This window comes from Rhinolophus sinicus, linkage group LG03 (genome assembly GCF_036562045.2).
Source record: "Rhinolophus sinicus isolate RSC01 linkage group LG03, ASM3656204v1, whole genome shotgun sequence".
Lineage (NCBI taxonomy): Eukaryota > Metazoa > Chordata > Mammalia > Chiroptera > Rhinolophidae > Rhinolophus > Rhinolophus sinicus.
This window is the reverse complement of record NC_133753.1, coordinates 131,702,999-131,716,635: the sequence shown is the minus strand read 5'-3', so window position 1 is coordinate 131,716,635 and position 13,637 is coordinate 131,702,999. Positions and strand designations below refer to the sequence as shown.

General features: G+C 31.2%; 1 protein-coding gene across 2 annotated transcripts in view; it reads right to left on the bottom strand.

Annotated features, from left to right (window-relative positions):
- Nucleotides 1-335: 335 nt before the first annotated feature.
- The window catches only part of SLCO4C1 (solute carrier organic anion transporter family member 4C1), a 51,532-nt gene continuing 38,230 nt past the window's right edge, over nucleotides 336-13,637 (bottom strand). For both annotated transcript variants that reach the window (XM_019727929.2, XM_074328680.1), the window contains exons 9-13: nucleotides 13,292-13,445; nucleotides 8,659-8,849; nucleotides 7,251-7,315; nucleotides 5,630-5,767; nucleotides 336-3,795 (exon numbers count right to left, since the gene is read on the bottom strand). In XM_019727929.2, coding sequence (XP_019583488.2) covers nucleotides 3,635-3,795; nucleotides 5,630-5,767; nucleotides 7,251-7,315; nucleotides 8,659-8,849; nucleotides 13,292-13,445 — 709 coding nt within the window. In that variant the 3' untranslated portion in view covers nucleotides 336-3,634. The remainder of the gene's footprint in view (nucleotides 3,796-5,629; nucleotides 5,768-7,250; nucleotides 7,316-8,658; nucleotides 8,850-13,291; nucleotides 13,446-13,637) is intronic.

The following is a 13,637-nucleotide window of genomic DNA, read 5'->3' as shown; positions in this document are numbered from 1 at the left end:
AAAAAGAAGATACTAACATTGCCGTTGCATTTTTGCAGATGTAGTCTTAGCTATTTCTCCAATGTTAATTTCCTGGGTTAGATAATTGCTCTATGGATATGTAAAATGTTAACATTAGGGGAAGCTGAGTAAAGCTTGTAGGGGAATTGTGCATACTATTATAATATTTTTACAACTTTTTATAAGTCTAAAATAATTAAAAAATAAAGCTTAAAAAGAAAATCAGACAAACTAAATCTAGAAAGAAAAATTAGGATGGCAACTCTTGAGGATGATTTTTGTAAGTCAAATTAGTTTTAGCTAGAACACTAAAATGTTTTGATCCAATGCACTGATTCAGTTTTTAAAAATATGTATTTTATTTATTTTTGATGACTCACATAATGTGTAAGTTAATGCTTACTGTTTTGGGCACAAAAAAGACTGAAGGACACTAAATGTGTTGTAGTGAGGGGGAAAGACATTACATCTCAAATTAATGTCCAATCTGATCTCTTTAAAAATTATTATACTATTCTGATAACCCAAGGTGAATTAAATATAACCTTTCCAAAACACATTACTTTTGCAGTGTCAGATTCTTCACAACCAACCATCTGTAACATGTATCCTACTCATATAAATCTTATACTATGTTTCCCCGAAAATAAGGCCTAGCCGGACAATCAGCTCTAATGCGTCTTTTGGAGCAAAAAATAAGACCCAGTCTTATTTTACTAATAAGACCGCGTATAACATAAAACATAACATAACATAACAAAACATAACACAACATACCAGGTCTTATATTAATTTTTGCTCCAAAAGATGCATTAAAGCTGATGGTCTGGCTAGATCTTATTTTTGGGCTAACATGGTACATACTGTATATCCATTTGTCATACATGGAAACTATTTTTTGAAGAATTTTAGTATATATGTCATAATGTATGTGGTTTATCTTGAATTAAATACATTTGGTAAGATACCAGAAATCACCAGATTAACTAAATTATATTCACCAAGTTCAAAAGTACACTGATTTTTCCCTCTCCCAACCATCATATGTGCATGTATTCATAAACGGATAAATCATATTTCAAAATCTGTAGCATTTAATAAGGTTAAACACTTAAAACAATCTAGTACAAACAATCTAATTTAAAAACATGTATATACATTTTGCAAAATTGTTTACAATAAAGTCTTGACAAAATAGTTAAAATTTTATTTATATTTTCCTCCAATTTACATAGCTAAATCAATTGTATACGGTTCTTTCCATATATAAGGGTTTTTTACATTTGGATTTCCTTAACGTAGGAAATGCATATGTTAAAATAAAAGTTTTAAGACATATATGCAATTATGTACAAAAATCAGCATTGGTCAAATTTACATAAAAAAATCATTACAAATTGTGAAAAATACATATTATAAAAAATTTTGTTCTGAAAGTAACATACCAACCCATGTAATCTACGTGAATCCAAAAGTATATAAACAATGTTTATAAATTACAGTAGTGTCTACACTGACCTATCATTAAAGGAGGTATTCCTTGTAACTATATATATTATAAATAAAAGAGACTGACTTCCCTCAAGTGCCAAAATTATTTTCACTTTAACCTTTATTATAGTTTAAAATATATCATAAAATTGAGCACACAGAATACAATGAAACCCTTGATAACTAAAATTCATTATAAATGTCAACTCTTTAGTGACTTGTTCATCAAACTATTTCTACGTATGGGGTGATTTTTTTTCTTCTCATTAGTGGTTTTAGACGAGTACGTTTTAATTGTTATTCTGTTTCCTCTCTCGCTGTTGTTTATATCTCTATCAATGAGTTCCTCAGGATTTGCCATTATTTTACACGTAGAAAATTTTTCTATTCAATTCCTTGCTTCCACATATAGGACACAGAGAGCCTAAACTCTCCTTTAGCTTTGGCACCAATAGGAAGCAGCATTTAAAATGTGTCTGGCTGGGTGGGAGGGAGATACTGAATCAAGGTGTCATGTGTGTATTCCCCTGCCTGCCTTGCATTGTTTCTTTGGTTGCTATGAATTTCCTCCTTCCCACATACCTGGGTTTTTGACTACCCAGTTGGGTGCAACTACTAGTGTTTATGTTCCTGGGTTAATTAGGTCTGTTTCTCTGGTTCCTGACCCACTGCTCTTCTAATTCTATAATACTCAAGGGTGTTTGTTTGCCTAATTCTAATTCATGCCTTCTTGCAATTAAATTTATAAATGTTACTAGTTTCTTGAATCATCATTGGCTACAGATTATCATGAAACATAATCTCTTAAACTCTGTGAATTACTAGTGCTTCTTGATCCTGGTTTCCTACCAGGTCTTTACACTCGTTTGTTATTCTGATCACAGTGCTTATAAAAAAACTCATCTAGGAGAACGCTCATAATAAATCTGATTAAATGAGTTACCTTGTTTTATGAAAATTTCAAATGGGTATGAACATCAACTTTTCTCAATCTGTACAATTCTTGACCAGGTAGAAATTACTTTTGTTGATGTTACTGATCCATTTCCTTCACATTATGAGTCGACAAAGTTGGCCAGAGTCTAACCCGAATAAATGGAGTGTTGTAATGTTGTCATATATGTGAAATACTTTATCTTTCAAATAAATGGATCAGTTAAAGAGTCAAATTTGTTTTAAACTAACAACAATAATACATGCCTACTACTACAAACAAAGCACTATTTTAGGTATTATAAAGTAATGACCTAGGTAGTCAGTTTTTTAAATGTTAAAAATTAAAGTACTGAGTATCTAAACATTGATCAATAGTTCATTTAGAAATCTTTTCAAAGAAAACCAATAAAATATACCTAAGCCACTGGAACAAAAAAAAGAAACATTTTTGTGTCTAATGGCACTTTTCCTACTGAAGCTGGTACTTTCCTCTGAAAGACATGTAATCACAGAGTCATAAGAGGTAAGTGTTAAAAATCAGCAATATCAACAAATTATCTCCTGGAATTCTTGAGTTAAAGTGAAAATAAGTGTATCCAATACTGATGTTTTTAATTCACTATATACTGGGACAGGAAAAAGATAATTAACCTATATTCTAATAGTTCAGCTACTTTCTATGATAAAAAGGACAAATTAGTACATGTAAATTTAAAAACAAATAATATAATTTAGCTGGTTTTAAATTCATGGGCTTTCAATAATAGTTTTTGAAAATCATCACATAAATTTGATTAGTTTAATTTTTACACCATAAATTTTCTAAATAAGCCCAAACTACTGTAATGATAATTAAAATAAAACAAGTTATAAAGGGGATAGAAATATCACTTTGTTTTTAAAATGTGAAATTTTAATTTAGCTTTTTTTTCTAGTTTAATTTACTAGTTGGGGATATCATATCTAGACAATGGGAAATGTGTGTGTATATGTTTTGAGGCTACTGGTGGGCTTTGAAGGCACAGGTCTGTTTCTTACATTTAAACAAAAACAAGCAAGAGTTCATACATATACAGAAAACACAATTAATTATAAAATAGCAATTTTAAAATGATTGTCCATATTTGGTAATGCTACAATGACAATATGCATTCTTACAAATGGAGGCCAATTTTCCCACTGTAAAATATCCTCTGCTTTTTCTATTTCACCCTTCATTTCCTGCTTTGTTGCGGTCACATTCCACTGAAATAGCAGTCACAACAGCATTCGGATTTTGAAATGACACATCTGTGTCTAATGGTGGTGGTTTATAGAAAAAGATTGCAAGCCCAATGAAGAAAATGGTGATAATTTTACATGTAACACCTAAATATAAAAAGAAAAAGTTAATCACGCATTTGGGCCTTTAATTATTAAAAAAATTAATTACCATTGAGAAATTCTTCACAAATAGAAACTCTCTAAAGAGAAGGAATTCTCTCATTATAGTTCCATGTTTTAAATTTTTAATACTTGAGGGAGAAAAATTATATTCTTCAATAAAAAAGTATTCATTTCAATGAACTAGCCTTTATTTTCATTCTAAACAATAAAAATGTACAATAATTATTCAATACTTGGCTATAATTGTACATTCTTGTAAAATAAGTGTTTATAGAATTAAATAAATTCATGTTCCATTTCTATATGTATTAACACAATATCTAAATTTAACACAGTATCATATCTAAAAAAAATTGCAACCAAAAGTCAATGACAAAGGAAAACAGCTTACAACATCCTTGAACCTGAAATAAAGTTGTAGAATTTTCATGTTCATGACGGAAAATAATTCTAAAAATAAAAAAGCTTTGGAATTCTTAGGAGAAAGCCTCGATGAGAATATATCACATTCAATTTGCAACCGAATTTACCTTTAATTATCAACTAAAATTATGAAACATTAAGATTTACTTCACCAGCTTTTGTTTTCAAAAAACTCTGATTTTGAGCTCAGCTGTACAAAGAGAAACTAGTTCTGGCCACAGTACAAGCATTTAAGTTCCAGGCAAATAAGCTATATGGCCTTACAATGTAGTTTTTGCAGTAGCTTATTTGTTTGTGTTAATCTGTTTGTATTAATATTTCAGTCAAAATTTGTATTTAAAAACGTGAATGCTCATTGAGCTAGGCATTTCCATATGTATAGGAAAATTAATTATGCATAGATTTTGGGGAAAAAATTCTCACATCAATCACAAAGTACGAAAAGGAACAATTTATTATCTACATCTTTTAGTCAAGGAATACAAACATAAATAATTAAATAAAATGTTAAACATAAAAACACATTGAATAAAAAGTTTTTGAAACAAAATGGTGACAAGATTTATTTTGTCTATTCTAGTCAATATTTATTCTCCCATTGTTTTTTTGGATTTATGTATTTATTTCTTCAACAGATATTTTATTTCTCTGTCATTATATATTCAGACAGCATACTCTAGGTTTAAACACATGTAAGAGCAATAAGCTATCTAATACATGTGCCAAAATAATTGTGATCACAAGTGCAATGAAAATCGCATATTATATATTTACATATTTTGTCTATCTAGGACTTCTCCATTTTTAAATATTCTAATTTCTTAGGTTGTTTTAAAATTTTATCTTCCTCTTACAAACTAGATACATTGTTCTACTTCCTTAATCTTAATTTTCATTTATTGCTTAACCAAGACTATACAAGACAGACTGCCAAAGATAAAAAGGGTTAAACATCATGGCTAACCTTCTAAACTAAAAAAAGATTTCTTATAATGTGCCTTAGAGCCAAAGGACATTTCCCTACCCCAGCTCTAGGGGCTTTCCAAAGCCCAGGTACCTAGATGACAGTCATTCCTGAATTTCTCAGGGTTCTCTTTTAGTTTTTCGTACACTTCACAAAAGAAAAGTTTGACAGAAGTTGTTAAAAGAAAATTATATGATATGTGATGTTATGAAAGCTAAAATGTATTCTCTTCTATTTTAGACTGAGCCTTGCAGCCTCCAGGTAAAGCCTTTCATAACATGTTATAACAACTGACCTCTGCTTCAGGACTAAAGGATAGCCCAACAGCATGGAGTGAACATTCCAAAACCTAAGTAAGTAACGATAAGATTTTTTTTCCCTCTTGACATCATCAATTTACTCTAAAATTATCAAGAAGTCACTACTTACTTATGGCCACTAGCATATAGGCCATCTTGATGTTATCATAAATCCAGCAAGCTCCTTTAATTCCACATTCATTAGTATCCCAGAGAATACATGTGCTGTCTATTGTGACACCGAAAATAATTGGTCCAGGTATTGAACCTAGAAGAATTATATGTAAAATACACATGTGTAAAGATTACAGCTTATAGATCTTTATATTCATGGTTATAAAAATATTTTTATAGAAATAAGAATAGGTATTAATCTGTCCATTTGCAAATCAATCAGTTCATGTACAAATAATAGGAATATAAAGAAACATAGGTAAAACATTCTATAATAATTATACATAATTATAAATTCCTAATCACTCAAAAATTATTATAATAAAAATCTCTGGCACATATTAGGTTAACATTTAGTTAAGTAAATATTTTAATTCACTAATTTTCTAATTTAATGTATGTGTCTTTAAAATTAGCTATTATACTTTTAAAAAATAAAATTAATTAATGATGCACAAAATAAGTCTGCTGAACTATAGTATATGTGTTATGTGTATGTATGTGTGCATGTATATATAAACTAATGTGGGCATGTGTATACATATACATTACATACACATACTGACATGTAAGTGAGTTCAGGAGACTACACATGTGTACACACACACAAACATTACTAACATGCCTAGGAGTGCTGCCGTCTCAGACATGAGGTCAGAAGGCACTCAACTTTCATATAGTTAAGAAGCTTCCACTTATTACATATCAAATACATTATTTGTAGTGGTATTTCTGAAACAAAGATTTGAGCCTCTTCTTTCATGACCTGTGTCATGGTAGAGTCAAAAGAGCACTGGACTGAGAGTAAGGAGACCGTTTTCCTACTGTCACGTTCACCATTAGTTGTGTAATTATGGGCAACTCATGAATCTCTCAGGCCTTAATTTACTCTTGTGAAAAATGGGAAAGTTGGTTGAGGTGATCTCTAATGCTCCTGCTTTTGGTTTTGCTTTTTAAAATGATCTTAAATTATGTGCATAATATTGTGTGTATATGTATACACACATATAAGTATGTGTATAACATAATGTTTCTGTCTTTCTTCTTTTCCTTCTTACATCTGGAATTATAAAATTTTCTGGTATAAATTCTCTCTTCCACCAATTCTTGATTATTTTTCATTGCTAATGTCACATAATTGTGTCCCAAATGTAGATAAATGCAGGGAGAAAAGGAACTACGATAGTTATAAATAAGACATTATCATAATTTACGTTGGTAATAGGTTTTATATGAATAGAAAAAAATTGTCTTTTACTATATTCTATTCGAAATGCATTGATGATCATATATTTCAAATAAATATGATATACTCTTTAAGGTTATATTTGGAACAGAAATGGAAACAATAGTTAACCAATCAGGTAGGTAAAAAGTAAAGTCATTATTTTCTTATGTGAAATATAAGTAATACTACATTTTGAATATTGGAAAGCAACTTTCTTAAATGATAATTATGTAGTTTTCCACTGCATTTTAATTAATTATTTTCTTGGAACATATCATAAATGAATAAATCAGTAACACTAATGAACAAAAATTATCACGTTACCAATGACATAAGAAAAATGGCATACCTAATAATCGAAGCATCATAAACTGTATTCCCAATGCTAGAGACCGTTGCCTTTGATTAACACACCTGGTGATATTAAATATACGTGAGACCCAAAATGGTTGTATAGTATATTTGCTCTTTAAGCAAATTCATTTTTATACTAGGTTAGAATTTCTATATTAAAGTAAATGCTATGCACATGAAAGAAACAAATTAGTTATAACAGCTTATATATAGTTCAATCATTATGAAATCATAAAAGAAGAAAAATGTTATCTGAACTAATATACTATAAACAACACCACAGAGTAAAATAAATTTTAATAAATATACTGAATATGTATGAATTTTAACAAATGTAAAGGAGAAAGGACGTTTATTAACAAGACTTATTTTTTGACTGTCAATCACATAAATCACATGTCACATGACTGAAGTTTCAAGCAAATAATTTTTTACTCTAATTCTTACTAACTTTGAGACAGAAGTCATACCTATGGGATAAGAGTACAAATTTGAGAAAATGTAAAACAGTTGCTGAGGCTCATTCTGATTCACCAATAATTCTTTAAGTAACTACTGTCAAAAATGAATGTGACATAATGTTGGCTCACCAGAGAGTGAGATGAGAGATAAACAAGATCAACTAGTCTTTAGAAATAAATATGCAGTTAAAAGGTGACAGATAATTTTTCAAAATTTTTAAAAAGCATATTCTTTATTCTCTAAATAACTCCAATTTCCATGTAGTATAATGTGAACAGACGAACATTTTTACACAGAATCTCTAAAACTTCCATTTGTCAAAAAAGTATGTGAAAACATAGTGAGTGAGTATCAGGGAACAAAAATTGAAATCGATGAAAGCTACAGTTTCTTAGGAAAGATACAGAAAGGCTGATGAGCTTATGGAAGGTCAGATAGGAAATATTTTTACAAAGGCTGTGTAGGAAGAGGAAGAGTCACTAAAAGCACAAAACACTGAGAAGAGTCAGGTGACAGCCAGCTTCTTATCTATTAGCACAGGAAGGCTCAATATTACAGCACCTACTGTATAAGGTAGAATACATGTCATTCTGATTTGCACATACACAGAGTGGACTGTATTTCCATCATACTCAAATACAAATAAACATATCTCCAGGTTACAACTGAAACCTCATCAACAAAGTAGAGAAACTAACATCAAGTATATAACAGGTGGTCAAATGTTAGGACACTTTCACATACATGATCTCATTTAAACCTCATATATCTGGGGTTCAATGAGGTAGCTTTTCTAATGCCACAGAATGATTAATCTTGTAAGGGCCAAATTGGTATTGGAACCAATGGTCAATATAAACCCCCAATGAACCCCTGAGTCCATTTTCTTTTCACTCAACATGTTGCCTTAAGGATGGCAAATTTCAAAACATAATACATACCTTAGGATGGACACAGTTATAGGAGTACCAGCCATAAAGGTAAAAACAATCGCAACAAGGAAAATGGCAAGGAATATGGGCAAATTTGTACATCGAGTTTCACATTTTCCAGCTTTAGCTTCAAAACCAAAACTTGCTGCAGTAGATACTATTTCTTTTTTCATTTCAATACAGGAACAGTTGTAATATATCTAGAATATTAGACAAAAATACTGCAAGTGCTTATCTTGAAAGCATGCTTTATCATTGTAAATTAGGTGATCTCGAGATATAGCATACACCATATACAACAAATAATACCAAGAAAGAGTAATTAACCTGAAGAAATTAAGCAAGGGAAAACAATGGGCCATATTTATGAAGTAGAATCATCTGTATTTAATTTTTATGCCAATTACTTCAACTTGAAACCTATTATTGACTCATGACTTAAAAACAAATTGACAAGAATATAACTATTAGATGATCACACATATTCTAGACTGCTTTGAAAAGACCGTAATTGTTCAGTTTTCCTGCTAACTTTCTTCCTGTCGATTATAGGATGTAAAGAAAATGCATAGTGAAAATCTCTATTTACACTAGTTTAAAAGAACAAACACCATAATTTTAACAAGTGCTACAGTAAAATTAATATGTCACAGAGTTTGAGAAGAAAATGCTGCTTTCAACCAAACATTTTTACTATAATTTTCTGAACTGTTTGAATTTCTTTACAAAAGCAAACTGTATCCCTCTTAACATGACATATTTATGACAATCAAAAACTAGAAGACATATTACTCAAAGGCTATTTTATATCATAAATAACATATTAACTATTTAAATATATATACATCATATACTCAAGTCTGACAATTAAGTTTGCGAACTTGTTGCAACAATGTTGCTAACCTTTTTTGCTATCAGAGGGATTATTCATTATGTATTTGTACCAACTGAAAAACAGTTGACCAAGATTACTATTTGGAAGTATGGAAAAGGCTGTGTGGAAAAAGTTAGATGACCTGAACTTTTCACCAACAATTCATAGGTCTTGCATCACGACAATGCACCAGCTCACATGGCACTGTCTGTGAGGGAGTTTTTAGCCAGTAAACAAATGACTGTACTGGAACACCCTCCCTACTCACCTGATCTGGCCCCCAATGACTTCTTTCTTTACCCGAAGACAAAGGAAACATTGAAAGGAAGACATTTTGATGCCATTCATGACATCAAGGGTAACATGATGACAGCTCTGATGGCCATTCCAGAAAAAGAATTCCAAAATTGCTTTGAAGGGTGGACAGGGCGCTGGGGTCAGTGCATAGCTTCCCAAGGGGAGTACTTCGAAGGTGACCACAGTGATATTCAGCAATGAGGTATGTAGTACTTTTTCTAGGATGAGTTTGCGAACTTCATTGTCATACCTCATATATACATATAAATTAATATAATGATATGTTGGAAGGTAACATGTTAAAAAACAATTATAAGTATTACTTTTGTATGAAAAAAATAGATATTTAAAAAGTTAGACATAATTGTTTTTTAAAGGCCTTGTACCCTCAACTCCATCCTTACTATAAATCTTATTAGGATGGTGCAAAAGGTATTGCGGTTTAAAAAGTTAAAAATAATTGCAAAAACCACAATTACTTTTGTACCAACCTAATACATGTTTAAAGCCTCAACAAAGCCAGACCACAGCCAGAGAAGTCAAAGGGAAGTGGTGCATTAATTGTTCTAAAGGCCAGAGACCTTTTTTGGGTCCTAAAGGTATTCTATAACCACTGGTACTAATTCAGGACACCCGAATACGCAGATGACACCTGCCAAAATGGACTATTTTATACTCAGCCATCAGGTATGTCAAATAATGAAGCAACGTAGCCTTTAAAAATTTTTAAGAAGGAAAACTGAGAACAGTTATTGTCTGTCTTACATAAAAAAGTATACATTTGGGGTGGCCGGTTAGGTCAGTTGGTTAGAGCGTGGTGCTAATAACACCAAGGTTGCCAGTACAATCTCTGCATGGACCACTGTGAGCTGCGCTCTCCTTAAAAATTTTTTTTAAAGTATACATGTGACTCACTATAGCTAGCTGTTAGCATAGGTTTTTGTAGTTTGGGTCACTGTGTGAAATACAAAACTAATAATATATCTGTGAACAAATGTGCATAGGTGTTTATTACAATATTGTCAATGCTTTTTTGTCTATATTCCATAAGAAAAAACATCCTGTGAAAAACTGAGTTGTTACATGGAATAGTTGGACATAAAAAAGCCAGGACAGATAGAACATTCCGAAGTCAGAAAAACGAGCTTTTCCTAAACAACCCCTAGAAGACAATGTAGTTCTTAAAATGGCAGTTATAATAATTGGCAAAAATATACACATCAAATTAACCATATCAAAATGATCAATACCATTTCTATATAAAGTGTGTTCTGGGTATTACATTTTTGTTATTATTTACTTATTTAGTTTTGCTTTCCTTGTGTAGTATAGTATTTCTATCTATATATTTTATTTAAGTAAAACCCTTCCAATCACTCCTTGTCATAATCTTCTAAGTAGAGTTAATCAGTAACACTTACTGATCACATTTTATATGCAGGAAACTGCTACCTACTTATCTACCTTTCAAAGGAATAGTTACCTTCCAGGTAGTTCCAATTCTATAATATACATCATGCTCCTTATAACAGACACAAAGACCTAATTTTCTCAACCTGTTTTGAAACTAAGCAAATCCCAGACGTACACTGGTGTAAAGGTAATGATAACCCTCAGTTTTGAGGCCTTAACAATGCTTTTACTAACTGTCATAGGCACTTCACGTACTGATCTAATTAGTTTTATTCCAAGGATGAAAACTGCAAATATGTCATCCAAGTCTATCAGATCTGGTATGAGTCACCACAGACATTTTTTCTGACTTATTTTTCAATGTTCTTAGATGATCACTTTAAAATCTATAAGGTAGGTAAGAAGAAAAAATATACATTGTGTTTCACACTCTGACTTATCCCCAGCAGGAAAATCAAATCCTAATCTGTTGAGATAAATGTTTAAAGTATTTATTACACATAAAATCATTAAAGATATGTGTATATATATGCACAAACATATATAAATGTGTATAAACACATATACATACACACACCCATATAAACATATATATAAATGTGTACAATGACACACATACACACACATTCATTAGTTTTAGAAGAAATCTGAAGTAATTTTATAGATTATTGCAAATAATTATTTCTACTTATTTAGGTAAAAATATTTTCCTGCAATCTTAAGTTTATCTTTACATAGGAAAAGGAATGCCATTTCACTAGGCCATATTTCAAATATTCAAGATTGTGCTGTTTTGTCATGTTATTCATTGTGGTATCTTATATCACAGTATGTATTTCCCTCAGGTCTGTTTAGTGTTACCACATTATCTATTAAAATATAACATATTATATAGTATTAGTAATTAGTGAGTATTATTTTGTGGACAAAAAAAGGGTTCTATAGAAAGTAACCTCACAGGGTAACCCAGGCTTATAACTTTTTAGCAAAAGATTTATCTTGGCCTAAAGCAAGCTCTGTCTATTATTTCTATGCATCTAGGTTAACACACCTCTGAAATAAGCCTTAACCACTCTTAAGAGAGCACATAATCCGGTCACCTCTCACACAATCTTCCTTAGGTTCCCTCCTTAATATCAAAAGCATAAAAGAAGCTGCAAAACTGTTAGTCTCCAGAGCATTTGAGATCTTGCTCCCCTGCAAGATCTGGTCAGCATATGTGGTCAGTTTGGCTCAAATAAACTCATAAAAATTCTCTACAGGTTTAGATGTTCTTACATTTACAATTTGATCCCAAGGCTCTTAAGTTTAGCTAAGATGAAATCTTTCGATTGTAGATGTAGTAGAATAAAATTATATTGGATTCTCTTAATCTATTTAACTTCTTTAAAAGAAATCATTTCCAGGTTAACTGATATGCATTCTAACACAGAAGTAAAAGGAAATTTGTATTTGAGAATGAGTTGATGATTTGGATATTTTTTTAAAAATCCATCCATGGTGCATCAAATAAAAGCAACAAATATTTATGATGTTTTTATTATATACACTGTACTTAGTAAGAATAGGAGAAGTTACCTGACTTCAAGGGGCATAAAGTGTAGTTGAGAAAAAATAAAACAATGTAAGAAGGTAAATATTATTTCACTACTATAATAGAATTGATATGACAAAGATGTACGTAACTACAAAATTGATTTTTCAACAGTAATTGCACCTGAGGTATACATGAAGAATCTTTTTCAGTTGGAGTGGTCAGGGTTGGTTTGTTAGTTTGTTTGCTTTTTAATTAAGTAAGAACACTTAACATGAGATCTACCCTCTTAACACATTTTAAGTGCACAATACATAATTGTTGACTATAGGTACAATGTTGTACAGATGTCTAGAGCTTATTCATCTTGCTTGACTGAAACTCTGCCTGGCTTCTGAAAAGAAGAGGTGGGCCAGGAACTGAAAAAGAATACGCACTCTATAACTCCACTGAAGAGATCAAGAAGGCCATCCATAAATATACAAAAGCATTGCCTCTTTAAGGTAAAGTAGCACACAAGTTACCTTTGGCTGCATTTCTGGAACAGAATTTTTACAACCTGCAAAGCAGGGAGAAAAATATTGGACTCCATCTCTTCCACAGACAGGATAATAATATGATCGCATGCAGTTACAATTGGCATTACAAGAAGTAGTCAAGTTTCCCAGGTCTCCTGTCCTGTCAACAAGAAATGAAAGATGGGCAAATTATCTATGTTATCACTTTTAATGAACAGGTCAGAAGCATTGTAATATCTTGTCATGTAGTCATTTATTCACTCACTGGACATATACTTAATTATTGAACGGAAAAACAAATAAAATGCCTGCCTTTTCACATAGAACATGATTTCTTGCAGAAGAGAGAGGC